At 45.0% G+C, this 15,529-nt stretch overlaps 2 protein-coding genes across 6 annotated transcripts; one reads left to right on the plus strand and one right to left on the minus strand.

Moving 5' to 3' along the window:
- Positions 1 to 621: 621 nt before the first annotated feature.
- On the plus strand, positions 622 to 3,806 carry slc48a1a (solute carrier family 48 member 1a). Its single transcript, XM_056423052.1, has 3 exons — positions 622 to 1,337; positions 1,933 to 2,100; positions 2,540 to 3,806. Exons 1-3 carry the CDS (start codon positions 1,208 to 1,210, stop codon positions 2,674 to 2,676), a joined length of 435 nt encoding a protein of 144 aa, XP_056279027.1. The 5' UTR covers positions 622 to 1,207; the 3' UTR covers positions 2,677 to 3,806.
- A 1,863-nt stretch (positions 3,807 to 5,669) lies between these two features.
- On the minus strand, positions 5,670 to 15,493 carry LOC130199985 (uncharacterized). 5 transcript variants are annotated; one of them, XM_056423879.1, is made up of 2 exons: positions 14,838 to 15,493; positions 5,670 to 8,745 (listed from the first exon to the last, which is right to left on the minus strand). In XM_056423879.1, the coding sequence occupies exon 2, from the start codon at positions 8,282 to 8,284 to the stop codon at positions 5,816 to 5,818; it is 2,469 nt and encodes an 822-aa protein (XP_056279854.1). In that variant the 5' UTR covers positions 8,285 to 8,745; positions 14,838 to 15,493; the 3' UTR covers positions 5,670 to 5,815. The 5 variants fall into 5 exon arrangements, with proteins under 5 accessions (XP_056279854.1, XP_056279856.1, XP_056279857.1 ...); XM_056423881.1 differs by lacking the exon at positions 14,838 to 15,493 and adding an exon at positions 12,596 to 12,675; XM_056423882.1 differs by lacking the exon at positions 14,838 to 15,493 and adding an exon at positions 12,345 to 12,404.
- Between the last annotated feature and the right edge of the window lie 36 nt (positions 15,494 to 15,529).

Genomic DNA, 15,529 nt, shown 5'->3' on the forward strand with positions numbered 1-15,529 from the left:
GTCGCAGTGAGCTCAAAGACCAACGGCGTTTCTCAATCAGCGTTCTTGTGCGTACTTTCCTCTACTTGTGTCCTCGTGACTCGTGAAACGTCATCAGTCTCAGCCCGACTACATGGTCACATTCAAAGTTCGCTTCTCGCAAAGCACAGCCAAAATGCCCGGATGTGACTTGATCCTCCCATTTTCCGGAGGATGCATCAGAGATTTGTGCGTACTCTGGCCAGCATATATCCCAGAATGCATTTCACCAGCAACCGGAAACAGTAGCGGAGGAGAAAATAAACTACTGACAGATGACTTTTTATAAATACCACTGTTGTTGAGTCACGGAATGTAATGTTAGGATGTTTTGTTTATTTTACTGTAAAAAATAATTTACAGTGAATAATTAGAGTAAACTCAGGAGCAAGAACAGCTGATGTGGTGACGTCATCAAGTCAGCTGCTGTCCCAATCGCAGAAAGACCGTCCTCCGGAGTCTGGACTCCCAAGACCAGACTCCCAAGTCCAGACTCCAAAAGGACACAAGTCTGTACTCGTGTACTTTGAATTGAGAAACGCCGCAAGTCGCTAAATGATCATAACAGTTTGACGTCAGAGGTCTAAACTGCTGTTCTGGTTTTCTCCACTAGGGGCGGGCTCGCGAGTTGGGGGTTTCCTCAGTGCAAAGATATTTTAATGTTCAGGTGATAGACGACTTTTCGGTAAATTGCCGACAAGGCACCGAAACAAACTGGATTTTTTCCCACAAATCAACACCAACATTAGTGTATTTCGAGTGTTTAACAGTGACGTTTACGTACAAACCAGTCAAACCGAGGACATTAATCCCGTATCGATATCTTGCGCTGTATCGACTGAAGACGAGGATCTACGGCGTGCTTACTTTCAGTCACAGTTTGTCATCTTTGATATGTACCTCAGATAAACACTTGTGTTGCTACTTTTTTTCCTGCCTGTTAGCTCGAAAGCAAATGTGTGTAATTGGAGTTCGTGTGTCGCGCAATGCACACAAACCGACTGGTATTTAATGTTAGCTTTTCCTGACGCCTGAAGCTAAGCATCGATAGGCGTCGTGCTGTTGCCGTTTACCAACGCTATTAGTTACATGATGTGGCTGTGGTAAGCTGTGGCGTAACACCCGTCTATTGAGATAAAACAGGCCTGTAACTAATACAATATTTGGGTGGCGATAGTTTGATTTTAAAATGGGAGTGAGCAAGATTTACATTAGCATCGGATATGCTACCTTTGGTACCCTGGTGGGACTTTCGGCTTTCTTCGTCTGGAACATAGCGTACCGACAGCCATGGACGGCGGCTATGGGAGGCCTGTCGGGTATGTAACTACACGCCGAAGTTATTGTCGTGTCGAATCTCTCCGTCATCTCCTTATTCACAGAACATTGGAGCGTTTAACTCTGGCTGCCTAACCCTCTCCCGGAAGGCCCGAGCAGCCGCGCATCACACCGCCACCATGTTGTAACAGTGTCTGTTGTATTGACTTAAACTGACATGTTGATGCATCGTTTTCTGTCTGTTTGTTGACGTGAATATTTGCTTGTTTGTTAGCCAGCTCAATGTCTTTTAAAAAGAAGTACATCACACTTGTGCATATGACCATATTCGTCGCTTATCCTCAGCCTCATCACTGTTGACCTTTCTCTGGCATAAACAATACCAGTTCTAGTGAATGTCTCTTTCAGCAGGCGCACCTCCAATAAACTGACCTGATGTTGGCTTTTTCTTTTTTAAGGCTTTTGACATTTGGTGTTTAAACATTTCACAATGTTTGAAAAAGAAAATGCACGATTAACACCAGTCTGGACGTTGATACAGTTCCCTCAGATACTTTTTTGTGTTCATGTCATGGGGATTATCTAATATCTTCTAACAATAACAAATAACAGATGTTTCAACTTGTCTTCCAACAGGAGTGTTGGCGCTCTGGTCTCTTGTCACACACATCATGTACCTGCAGGACTTCTGGCGCACTTGGCTCAAAGGCCTCAAGTTCTTCATCACTGTCGGTGTGCTTTTCTCCGTCTTGGCAGTGGCTGCCTTCATCACCTTCCTAACACTCGCCATCACACAGAAGCAATGTAATGCTCTCTCTACGGTTCCTAGTTTCTAATGAGAATTTGAAGAACACATTTATTATGAAGTTTCATATGATTATAGGTGTGATTACCTTCGCATTGAAAATGCGGAAGGTTATGTTTTGATCGCAGTGTGTTTATTTATTTGTATGCGTGTTACTCGCATAACCAAAAAAGTATTAAACCGAATCGCATGAAATTTGGTGGAATGATTGGTTATTATCCGGGGACCATTTGATTAGATTTTTGGATCGATCGGGTCAAGGTCAAAATCTTCTTTTTACCATAGCACGGTACATTTTTATCCAATTGGCATTTAACTAATGCCAAAATGTTCATAATTCAATGCCCAATCTTGTGATATGCGAAGGTATGCGCTCTACCGAGTGCCCATTCTAGTTTCCTAATGCAATTCATTCTGTGATCTTTTTCTGTCCCACAGCTCCTACTGACCCGAGGAGTCTTTACCTCTCCTGTGTGTGGAGCTTCCTGACGCTCAAATGGTCCTTCCTCCTGGCTTTATACTCCCACAGATATCGCCAGGAGTTTGCAGACATCAGCATTCTCAGCGACTTCTAGTCGGCACCGATTTTAAAGACTGCGATGGACTTCGAGAGGTTTTACGCAGCCGGCAGGAGCTGGCCAAAGAGCGTTTGTAACAAAGGAGGAAGAGCAGACATGGCTAGATTAAGAAGTCACCTGACTTTTACCATAAGGAGTTGCACTTGTTGTACTTTCTCTGTATTTGTATCGTCACCTGATCTCCTACTTTTGTTGACCCACATATATTCCTGTAAGTAGTCATACATCTGACCTTCAGAAGATTGAAGCTGCTTTTTAATGAATTGCTTGAGGCTTTGTATGGAGTGACATGCTGTGTTTGTAAGATTTTATCTTGTGGTGGTTCAATCTTAAAACCGCTAATACGTATAAGGAAATCTCCACGGCAACATGCTTTTAATCTCATGATAAATGATGAAAGCTAAAATCCTCATAACCAAAACTAAAGCTCCTACCTGAAGCTGCTCTGCTAATTGCTCGTTGACTGTTTGTGTCCAAATGAGCTTTTTCATAGTTAACAGCTGAGAACAACAGAATGCTCCCATCATTACAGTCCCTCTTAGTGTCTGCAAAGTCAGTCTCTCTGCTCCCTTCAATGTCCCAATTTAAGAACATTTTTCTTTAACATGAAATGTAATCACTGATATGAATAGTTTCTATTTTTTAAATTGTTTTGAAGAGGGTAGTTAATGTACTTTATTTATCCCTTCTTACTCCAAAGTTACGTTTAGATGAACTGAAAAAAAGACTTTCCTGTGGAATGTGTTCTTTGTTTCTAAGAGCCCCTAGAACATCATGACATTCCTCTGAAGAGAAAACAAATTGGTTTGATGAATAATTGCACTTTAGTCTTTGATATTGATGCCATTGTTTTGCACACAGATCCTAATACGATGGAAATAATTATGTTTTACGAAGTCATCTCTCACCATTTCAAATGTTTAAATACACTTTGTATGTAATTATTTTACAGTGTCTTGTGCAAGTCAAACTAGGCGTTGTGTGTGGATTATTTCCAGATGTTGCTCATGTTGTTACCTTCTACCATCAAAACACATTACATGTATTTTTGTTTGTGAAAGAATGATTGTGAGGATGCTACATGTAAATATTTACTGAACCCATTAAAGTTGCATTTGTTAATTATATTATGTTGTTTCTGTGGTCAAAGTCAAAAGTCAAAGTCAGTTTTATTTGTCAATTTTCCATATGTGCAAACATAAAGTGAATTGTGCAACATAGTGCAAAAATAGTAAAAAACATGTGAACATATAGACAACATAAAGTGCATAGACAACATAAAGTGCAAAAATAGTAAGAAACATGTAAACATATAGACAACATAAATTGTGCTAGCAGCATTCAGACATGTGAGTCTGAAAGAGGACGGAGTGGGAGGATGGGGAGAGAGTTCAGCTTCCTGACCGCCTGGTGGATGAAGCTGTTGGACAGCCTGGCGGTGTGAGCCCGGAGGCTCGCTATCTCCTCCCAGAGGGCAGGAGGCTGAAGAGACCGTGTGAGGGTGGCAGGGTCACTCACAATCGAGGTCGCTTTGCGGGTGAGGCGGGTGTTGTATATGTCCTGCAAGGATGGGAGGGGGGGGAGTGAGGCACCCATGATCCTTCCAGCTGCCTTCACTATGCGCTGCAGGGCGTTCCTGCTGTGGTCTGTGCAGCTTCCGCCGCACACAGTGATGCAGTTGGTCAGGATGCTCTCGATGGTGCCGCGGTAGAAGGTGCACATGATGGATGGGGGGCTCCCTGCTTTCCTCAGTTTCCGGAGGAAGTAGAGGCGCCTCTGTGCTTTCTTTGCCAGCGATGTAGTGTTGGCTGTCCACGAGAGGTCCTCACTGATTTCCACCCCCAGGAATTTGGTGCTGCTGACCTGCTCAATGTCCGCACCGTTGATGGTCAGTGGTGGGTGATGGGTGTGGCCTTTCCGGAAGTCAACAACGATCTCTTTGGTCTTGCTGTTGTTGAGCAGGAGGTTGTTGGCTCTGCACCACGTGGTCAGAAGGTTGACCTCCCTCCTGTAGAGGGTCTCGTCATCCTTGGTGATGAGACCTATCAATGTTGTGTCGTCTGCAAACTTGACCATGTGATTGGTGCTGTAGCTGGTTTTGCAGTCGTGAGTCAGCAAGGTGAAGAGCAGGGGACTGAGCACACAGCCCTGAGGGGCCCCTGTGCTGAGTGTGATGCTGCTCGAGGTGTTGTTGCCAACACGTACTGCTTGTGGCCTCTCACTCAGGAAGTCCAGCAGCCAGTTACACAGCGAGGTGTTGAGCCCCAGCTGGTCAAGTTTGCAGATTAGTTGTTGTGGGATGATTGTGTTGAATGCTGAGCTAAAGTCTATGAACAGCATTCTTACATAGGAGTCTTTTTTGTCCAGGTGGGTGAGGGCTGGGTGGAGAGCAGAGCAGATTGCATCCTCCGTGGACCGTTTGGCCCGGTATGCAAACTGTGGTGGAATAAATGTTCCGATGCCTTGTGAGAAATCAAAAGTATTCTAAGCACGGTGGTCTTATCACACTTTATTATATAGTAACGAGTTCACAAATGATCAGAATGTGAGCCAGGTACAAACAAGTGGACAAGTGATTCAACTAGACAAATAAGTCATGGAACAAATAAGTAATCACATCAAACAAGTCATGGAAACACCCAGCTGAGTGGAGCAAAGTCTGAACCCTCCTTATGAGAAGTCTCTGACTTAATGCTGCCTTCTTCGTCGACTCGTCTCTTCTTATACACATCGCCGAGACGTGCACATTCCAGAGGACTCTGTTCCCCCTCGATAAGTAATAGGAGACCCCTGAAGGTTTGTTTATTCTGCCTAGTTCAAGCTCGGAAAAGTCATTACCTCAAGACCTCTTGGTTGTGACCTTTTCCCATGACCCCTATGAATGATTTAGCTTTCTCCCTCATAGACCTTTGGGAGAGATAATTGTTAACACATTTTCTACTCCAACAATCCCCTCTTTTTGTCATTTTTGACAATTTAAACTGAAAAATAGTAACAAAATGTTAAAACATTCTTAGAGCATACATCCGTGGTGTAGATTCACAAAGATTTCAAAACATCACATCATCAACCTCAAAGAAGTACATACAAAATTGATTATAGTTTGCTAAATCTACTGTGTAAATACATTGCTTGCTTAAACATTGTCCTCAAGCTCATTATCACTATCAGAGCTGTCAAGATACTGTGGAATCCTTTTTCGGACTGGGAGTTCTACCGGTGTGGTCATGTGCTGACCTGATGCGTGAGTTGTAACTATCTTCCGGACACAAATCTTAGAAGCGGTTGTGATTAGGGTGATAGTAATTATAACAAGAATGATGACTGCTATTATCCATACCAATCCCTTGAGAAGAGAAGCTCCCCATGATCCTAACCATGCCTGCATCCCCCCAAAGGGATTCCAGCCATGGTCTTTATGCAACTCCTCAATTCCTTGTTCCGTGTCTGTTATCACATCGTGAACCGCAGAACTTGCATCTGAAATGTAAGTGCAACATTCAGTATTAATGACTTTACATACTCCTCCCTGTGCGGCCAGAACAAGATCTAGAGCCATTCTATTTTGGAGTGCCATGTGTTTGATCTCATCTATTTCTTTTTGCATGGCAGTGAGTGCTATTGATGTTTTGTTCATGTGCCTCTCTAATATTGTTGAGAGTGTTGCAATTTCCTCTTGACTCCTATAGGTGCCATATGCTGGTAATATCACGCTTAATATCCTTGAACCTAAGGAAATTGCTCGTTTCTGACGTACGTGAGATGGAGCGAGTTCCTTGGAGTCAGCTCGTCTAATCAAAGGTATAAGATAGGCTAAGTAGCATTTCCCCTCCAGCGACCTCTTATGGACGTCTCCTATTACTGGGACACAGCTATAGGCGATGTTTCCACACACTAGATAAGCTTGTTCAGGTAATGACAACTCTTTATTTTCACTAACGTATCTAACCGAATCGTTAGTGCAGTCACTTGCTCCCAAGAAATAGCCCCCAAATGCATAGAAATTAATGCAGCGGCTGACCTTGGTCAGGGGATGTACTGGAATGGGTGGTTGTAGGTTAGTGCAATTTCTATTCCTAGGTCTAATCGGAATTAGAGGTTGAGTACAATTATGTCTTGTCCAAGACATATGTGTGACTTTTAGTGTATTAGCCCAAGGTATGCTCTGTACACCTATTTCTAATCGAATAGATGCTGTGTTTGGCTGAAGAGTACACATTGAACTTATCTCCTTACTTCCTACTGTGCAATTAGTTTCAGCAAGAGTCATTTGCATTTGATATCTTAGCCCTTGTTGGACGTATCTTTTGTAATAGCTTAGTCTAAACAATGCTACTTGATTAGTACCTTCAGTTCTATTTTTATCATTAAATGTTTTCACTGCAAATTGTATAACTTTTCCTTTTTCACCATTATTTCTAACAATGTTCTCTGTGTTAGTGGAAGTGTCTATTGTCGGAGTGTAACAGTGTTCATCATTGCTCACGAATTGACGAGCTATGTCAGGCCATCCCATAACGCTCCAGTCGGCTTCCGTGAAGGGAACTGGAATCAGCATAGGAGACCTGGATGAAATGGGCATATGCTGACATATCCAACAATTAGAGACATTACTTTCACCAGCAAACTCTGTCATGATAGTTAGTGCAACGTTGCCATGTTCCTGAGGTGGTGTGCGTGTTGGAAGTTTCTTCAACTCTAAACCTATTTCGCAAGCATATCTCCAATCGATTCGGGTGTAGCTGGCTGGTTCTGTGACGCAGTTGGTAGGTTGACGGCACCAGTATGGTATTTCCCACGTATCATCGTATTCAGCACTTAACTTAACTGAACATGTGTCCTTTGTTTTACACTGAGTCCTAACGTGTTTTGTGCTCAGGGCTGACCAGTAACCTGCAAATGGCCTTTTGAGCTGTAGTATGTATACTGTGCAACTTCCATCTACACATTCCTCTCTTGGACATTTGAAGGTGATTGTCCCTGGCCTCCATGTTCCCTGGTCGGGAAGCGGGGTCGGCTTGACTGAAATCAAGGGTTGTGGTTTAATTGTATCGTACAGGTGTTCAACTGGTGCTGTATTTGGCTGTGCTTTACTGACCTGCTGGTTAGCCCCTTCACACAACTCCCTCCAGTCACTCGTGCCCCTGTAGGCCGGTTTCTCCTGACACGACCTTGGTTTACTGCACCACAACGGAAAAACTGTGGAATCATACTCTTTATGCATCCATACAGTACAGACTCTGTCTCTTCGTACCCTCCCATCACATACTATTAGGCGAAGTTGATTCTCTACATTAACCCAAGTATCATTCTCTATTGAGGAGAGTGAACAATTGTTCGCATCACATTGTTCAGCTGGGCAGTGGAAAACTTTTTTCCCTTCCTGCCACTTCCTGGAGAGATGGAAAGGGCTAGTATCTTTGCCGTCTATGTTATGTGATTGCAATTTATAGATAAGGAACAAGATAATTGCTATTGTGGTTAGAAAGAGTAGTGAGTGGATGCTTTTGCTCTGGCTGCACCCATGCTTCTTAAAGGGGGGCCGTGATGCTGGAGATCTTTCTTCCATCGCTGCTGCTTCTTGGGTGGCTACACCTTCGCACATGATTTCGCCTCCTACCACACTGATTTATATATGACAGCTTTGCGGTTTGAGAAACTATGGGCTTGCTCCCCTCCTCTCTCTTCCCAGCCACATAAAATGAGTGAGGTGCTTGGTTACGTCACTGCTAATGGTGCGCTTGTCGGTAGCTTGGCACACTACTTGATGGAGGAAGGCGCTCGCTTTTCTCACCCTTCCCCTTTAGTCCGGACCCGTAGCAGCTGCTCCTTCTCCTTCTGGGTTTGGGATGCGTTTGCAGTGGCTAGCGTGGACCCACGTTGCTTTTCCTTCCACTTTCACCGCCGTCTCTGTGGTCAGGAGTACTTGGAAGGGACCCGTGTAGCGTCTCTGCTTCCAATGCTTTCTCCTGTGATCCTTGATGAGCACCCAGTCTCCTGGTTTCAGGTGATGCTGGATCGCAGTGGCTGGTGAGGGAAGTGCAGCTTTCACCTGTGTGTGAAGTGCTGAGAGTGAGGATGAGAGATTAGCACAATATCTTAGCATGCTGTCTTCATTATGATCAGTCGTCAAAGCGTGTCTTACTGGACCCAGTCCAGTGCAAGGGGGTCTCCCGAGCACTATCTCAAAAGGGCTGAGGCCATGTTTGTTCCTGATTCGCATGCGCATGTGAAAAAGCACCAGCGGAAGTGCTTTCACCCAAGATAGGCCTGTCTCTTCACAACACTTCGCCAGTTTAGATTTAATGGTACCATTTTCTCGTTCAACCGCACCAGCTGACTGAGGATGATAAGAACAATGATGTCTGATGTTAAAACCTAAATACTGTGAGATTTCCTGCAGGGCCTGGTTAGCAAATCCAGGACCATTGTCACTACTAATGACTTGAGGTATTCCCCACCGGGGAATGATCTCTCTCAGTAGGATCTTTGCCACTGTCCCTGCGTCTTGTTTTGATGTGGGGAAAACTTCAACCCACTTGCTGAACATGCATACTATCACAAGACAGTATTTCTTTCCCTCCGATGGAGTTAACTCAATAAAATCCATCATTAAATGTTCAAAGGTTGTGTATGCAGGAGGGTGACCTTGCTGTGGTATTTTTATTGCCCCAGAGGCATTATTTGCTGCACAGATGACACATTTCCTGCAAAAATCTGCCGCAAAGGTTGAAAACCCTCTGGTGTACCAACTTGCATTTAACGCACTGCACATCCCTCCTTTGCCCACGTGGTCTTTTCCGTGAGACAATTTAGCATAACTGTGGAAGAGAGCGCGTGGCAAACAAGGTTTGCTGTCTGGCCCTGTCCAAACTCCGCCCTTTTGGGTGGCACCAGAGCGTTTCCACAGGGAGCGCTCCTGGGCACTGGCGAGATTGAAGTGTGGGAAGATCGGCATAAGGACTGGAATCAGTCTGCGTGGAGAGCAGTTGAGTCGCGGGAAAAGGCGCCTGATGATGCTGCCGCCGCTGTCAGATCTGCTGCTCTGTTTCCTACGGACACAGGGTCAAGAGAAGAGGTGTGAGCTTCACACTTAATCACTGAAACAGCTTTGGGTAACAAAATCGCATCCAGAAGAGCTGCAACAAGGGTGTGGTGTGCAATAGGTTTGCCTGCTGATGTTAAAAACCCCCGATGTCTCCACAGGGATCCAAAATCATGTACCACTCCAAAAGCATAACGTGAATCGGTGTAGATGTTAACCGTTTTACCTTCAGCCAACTTACAAGCTTCTGTGAGTGCAATCAACTCTGCTGCTTGTGCTGAGAGGTGTGAAGGAAGCTTTCCACAAACCAGTGTCTTGTGTGATGACACTACAGAAAATCCAACCTGCCCGCTACCTGTTGTGGGTGAGCGAGAAGCAGAGCCGTCTACAAATAGCTCAAGATCAGCATTGGAAAGTGGTGTGTCCGTTAGATCAGGTCTCGGCGTACACGTATGTTGCAAGACTTCGACGCAGTCATGAGGCTCTCCATCCTCTGCAGTTGGAAGAAGTGTAGCAGGGTTAAGGACGTTACAATGTTTCACCGTAATGTTAGGTAATTCCAACAATGTTGTGTGATATCTGAGCCATCTCTGAGCAGAGAGGTGAGAAGTCTTCTGAGCATGTAAGATGTGGGAAACTGCATGCGGGACCATAAGTGTGACATCAGAATAGCCCACAATGTCACGTGAGGCTAGGATAGCTTTTTCAGCTGCTGCTACTGCCCGCAAACAAAGAGGGAGACCTGCAGCGACAGGGTCAAGTTTTGAGGAGAAATAGGCCACAGGCCTGAGTTTTCCTCCATGCGGCTGACACAAAACAGATGTCATATAACAGTCTTTTTGGTCTATGAATTGAGTATAAGGTAAGTCAGGTCTTGGCAAGCCCAAAGTCGGGGCCTGCGATAAGGAAGTCTTTAAATCCTCAAATGCCTTCTCGGCTTCCTCAGTCCAAGTCAGTTTGTCACGTGCACTAAGGTTTCTACCATGGACCATGAATGAGAGGGATGCCTCTCTTTCTGAGTAATTTGGAATCCACTGTCTGCAATAAGAAGTTGTTCCCAAAAAACTCATCATTTGTTTCTTAGTGTTTGGTTTTGGTAACGATTGAATTGCTGCAATGCGTTTGGGAGAGAGGGATTTGCCCTCCGCTGTGATCACATGTCCCAGATAAGTCACCTTTTTTAGTGCAAATTGAAGCTTCTGCAGACTGGCTTTGTGTCCATTATCTGCCAAATGTTTAAGTAGCGCTACTGTATCAATTTTACAAGCTTCTTCTGATGTGCTGCAAATCATCATGTCATCAACATAATTCAAAAGGGCCGACCCAAGGAGTTGCAAATTTTGAAGATTTTCGCTAAGCGCTCTGTGGAACACGCCTGGGCTTTCATGATACCCCATAGGACATCTGGTCCAGGTGTATCCACGTCCATTAAACGAGAAGCCAAACCAGTGTTGACTTTCTGGGTGAACCGGGACAGAGAAAAATGCATTAGCCAAGTCAATAACCGAAAAATGCGTGGCACCAGGTGGCACCAGTGACAAAATTGTGTGTGGATTTGCCACTTCTGGTGCTCGTTGATAGGTTGCCGCATTCACTGCTTGTACATCTTGCACAAATCTCCATTCCGTCGGCTGATCTTTGTCGCGAATCTTCTTTACTGGGAAAATTGGTGTGCGCACCGGGGAATCTTGACAAGGAATAATGACGCCTACTTTCAAAAGGGATTCAAATACTGGTCTTATACCATCGATGGCTTCTTTTTTAAGTGGATACTGTTTTAGGCATGGCCTATAATCTGACTTAGGACTCATTACCAACGGTGCTGCGCCTTTTATGAGCCCCACATCGTATTTGTGTGCAGCCCACAGTGAAGGTGGCACTTTTGCCAACTCAGGAATTTGACCTGTTGTCATAATGAGTGGATACAAGCTTGTATGTTCAATGTGTTCTTCTGTGAGCTCTAACGTTCTCCGTACATGTACTGTGTCGGTCAATGCAATACGAAATACATCACCAATCGCGCTAAATTCGATCCTCGAATCTTCTGCAGCCGGTCTAAAGTCCAAGAGGTTGATACGTTGTTGTAGCCACGGACCCAGATCCTGCCATTTCCAGTGTGACGGCTTAGCCAATGATACGTGAGGAGTGGTTCCAAGGAACAGTTTCCCCTGGGATGGAGAGAGAGACACAGACACCGCAGCAGCCTTCTCTGACCAGTAAACATGCTTCAGGTCTAAACTCTCTGTTTCTACCTGTTGATCATACCATGCTTCCTCGTATATTCTATCTGGCCCTACGCTCACATGGGATGTACAATGTAATGGCTGCATATAATTTCCTGCTGCAGTACTGTGTGTGCGTGCAAATGAAATAAGATCATGGGTTTTCGGAGCTCCATGGTCTAACATTAGCTCCCACTCGTATGCATACAGAAGTGGATTTGGATTATAGTTCATCATCTGAAATAAAGGAAGTTCAGCTCTTTTTAACACTTTGATGCCTTCTTCTGTTGAAACTAACCTAATGCCAAAAAAGCACATTAGATCTCGCCCCATCAGATTTACTGGGCAGTTTTCCGACACTAGAAAAGAATGTTTTGTTATTTGGTCATCTAACTCACATTTCAATGGAACTGAGCAACTTTCCAAGACTGGTACGCCGCTCGCTCCCACTGTAAAACTCTTCCTGCCACTCTTTTTTGGGGGCACTTGGCAAGGAATCTGTTCTTAACACGGAGTTTGTAGCTCCTGAATCAACTAAGAATGTTACAGGGTGGTTAGAAATCATCAATGTTAATTGTGGGAATTTCTTAAAGCCTGGGTTGTTGGCATACATTGTGAAATTTTGTGCATGTGAAGTGTTGTGTGCTACCTGCTTTCCTGTGGAGAGGCTGTCCATCTCTGGGGTCCGCCCCTCCTTCCCCTCCTTTCAGTCAGACGTGCGGAATGCAGATCCTGTTTGTTTCTCTGGACAATCAGCTTGCCAGTGTCCACGCTTCCCGCAGCAATGGCAGACGTCTGGGTCGTTATTTCTACTTCTGCGCTTGCCCCCACCTCTTTGTCTTTCCTGACCTCTGGTATGACCTCTTGTCTGGCCCCTTCCTCCCCCAACCCTGCCACGGGCGGTTTCCTGGGCTGGCTCTGCTCGGGTGTTAAACATTGCCAGCTGTGCCTCTTCCAGTTTCCTTTGTCTGCCCTCTTTCTTCTGATCATCTCTTCTTTGTGCCCCGTCTTCTGCATGTTCTGCGTGCTGAAGGATGTCGGCAAGTGGGCATGTTTTCCAAGTTACACATGCATTTCTTACCATGTGTACGAGTTCTGGTCTCATTCTGCTCAGAAAATGTTCTTTCAGATGGACCTCATATGGTGGCAGGGGCTGTGCTCCCATTGGATTGGGTCGGTTGAGGCCACTATGAGTGTCAAAGGCTCCTGTCAGACGTGCCAGGAAGGAACTGCAAGTCTCTTGTGGCCCTTGTGACAAAGAGGTGATATAGGACAAGTTTAGTGTTAAAGGGAACTGTTCTTTTACGGTGTTTGTTGCGACCGTGCTCCAAAGGCCACAACAAAAATGGAGTCACAACATGTATAACGGTTTAACAGACGATGTTTATTTTCCCAACCCAATCAAAGTCAACTCAATTTAAGTAAAGGAGGATATACCCAGCAGGTCCGGCGTGCCTGCAGGACAAAGAAAAGAGAGACCCAGCACAGACAGAAGCAGAGGCTTTAAATACCTGCAGAGCACCAGACACAGGTGCCCTGAGTTACTGTAATTAGTCCAATCAACTGCACCCACACTCTCTGCTGATGAACCCACAGGGGCATCACAGTGTTAATGAGGACATCAACGGCATCTCGAAAGTTCACATTTTTGGCATCCTCGTAGAGTGGCTCACTCAGGCGGAAAGTCATTCTTGCATTGTTGAAAACATGCTGAATTCTGTGATAATCATTTGTCAGCACCTTGGCCATCAAACGCCGTAACTCTGACATAGTGGGACGATATTCTCTGACAAATTGCCTAAGATCAGTCTCCCATCTCGTGAGATTGCTTTTAGGATTGCAGACATGAATCATTGCTTCACTTATATCTGCATCTGACCAGGGTCTGAAAACCAGCATCGGGCCTTCTGCTCCCGCCACTTCTATCATTGGCATGAGAGCTGTAGCCTCCCTCTTCCTGCAACATGGCCCCCCTTTGTTGAGACTGTAGGCGGGTCACGGCCGGTGAGGAGGTCGTCTCGGTGCTTGAGTCTGGCTGCTGTCCTCTTCCCATGTCTGCTGAAACGTGTGCTGCATTTGACTGGGAGGGCTGCTGCACGTAGGCTGGAGGAGCAGGGGGGGGGGCGGAGTCCAGTCCTGGATCCAATGATTTCCTCAGTACCTCAGAAAGACAAGGGTACACAGTATTTTGGTGAATAGTGGAAAGTATGTTAGCATCCTTTACAGGATCGATGTTTTCCAGTGCATTGAATGCTTTCAATCTCTTTCTCTCCCTTCTCCTCTCCCTTCTCTCAGACTCAAATTTCCACTTATTAAATGCTTCCCAGTCAGCCTCAAATTTTACATTCTTCTTCTGCTTTTTCTTTGATAAGGCTGCATGCTGAGCTGTTGCGTTCCTCTCCATTTCCCCCAGTGATACCTCCAACTGTTTTAATTGATTTTCACTCAAACTTCCGTTTGATGGAAAACCAACCTCTATCCACTTTTGCATTTGATCCAAGCTTCCAGGATATCGATCAGACATAAACCTACACAGAGGCGGAAGGATGGGGACCACATGGCTCTCAACGGTCTCACTCTTACTCTGAGCACTACCCATCTCTAATCATTCGTGTATTACGTCGCAGTTTGCGTCAATAAATTTTCTATACAAAATTTTAAACAATACACATGGATGACTAAAGCAAGCAAGCGACCGCTGCTATCTCTAAAAACTGCTAACTGTTTTCCCTGAGAAGTGTGCGCCAAACTGGTGCATACAAACCACTAGAGAACCCAACAGTTTTCAAAACACGTCTGTTAACAACACTGATTGTGAGATTTTTCTTTTAAAAATTTCCAATTTCCATTTTCATGACTTGATTGATCTCAAAATAATCTTAATCTCTCACCGCGTGTTTTTCGTTGTTACTTCAACTGGGTTGGATCGGCAGTCCTGGTCTCCGCAGAACGGCAGCTTCTCACCCTCGGGAGGAATCATCTATCTTATGGCCTTCTGACCGTCCGTCGGAGTCCAGCGCTGCGCGTCCATCCAAATCCTCGTCGCCAATTTGTGGTGGAATAAATGTTCCGATGCCTTGTGAGAAATCAAAAGTATTCTAAGCACGGTGGTCTTATCACACTTTATTATATAGTAACAAGTTCACAAATGATCAGAATGTGAGCCAGGTACAAACAAGTGGACAAGTGATTCAACTAGACAAATAAGTCATGGAACAAATAAGTAATCACATCAAACAAGTCATGGAAACACCCAGCTGAGTGGAGCAAAGTCTGAACCCTCCTTATGAGAAGTCTCTGACTTAATGCTGCCTTCTTCGTCGACTCGTCTCTTCTTATACACATCGCCGAGACGTGCACATTCCAGAGGACTCTGTTCCCCCTCGATAAGTAATAGGAGACCCCTGAAGGTTTGTTTATTCTGCCTAGTTCAAGCTCGGAAAAGTCATTACCTCAAGACCTCTTGGTTGTGACCTTTTCCCATGACCCCTATGAATGATTTAGCTTTCTCCCTCATAGACCTTTGGGAGAGATAATTGTTAACACATTTTCTACTCCAACAGTTTCCTTGCTCTACACCACC

Source organism: Pseudoliparis swirei, chromosome 9 (assembly GCF_029220125.1).
Source record: "Pseudoliparis swirei isolate HS2019 ecotype Mariana Trench chromosome 9, NWPU_hadal_v1, whole genome shotgun sequence".
Classification (NCBI taxonomy): Eukaryota; Metazoa; Chordata; class Actinopteri; order Perciformes; family Liparidae; genus Pseudoliparis; species Pseudoliparis swirei.

Coding starts and splice junctions, on each gene's coding strand:
- slc48a1a (XM_056423052.1), top strand. CDS start 1,208: ATGGGAGTGAGCAAGATTTACATTAGCATCGGATATGCTACCTTTGGT. Junction 1,338..1,932: donor GGCTATGGGAGGCCTGTCGG/GTATGTAACTAC, acceptor GTCTTCCAACAG/GAGTGTTGGCGCTCTGGTCT. Junction 2,101..2,539: donor CGCCATCACACAGAAGCAAT/GTAATGCTCTCT, acceptor TCTGTCCCACAG/CTCCTACTGACCCGAGGAGT.
- LOC130199985 (XM_056423879.1), bottom strand. CDS start 8,284: ATGTGCGAAGGTGTAGCCACCCAAGAAGCAGCAGCGATGGAAGAAAGA.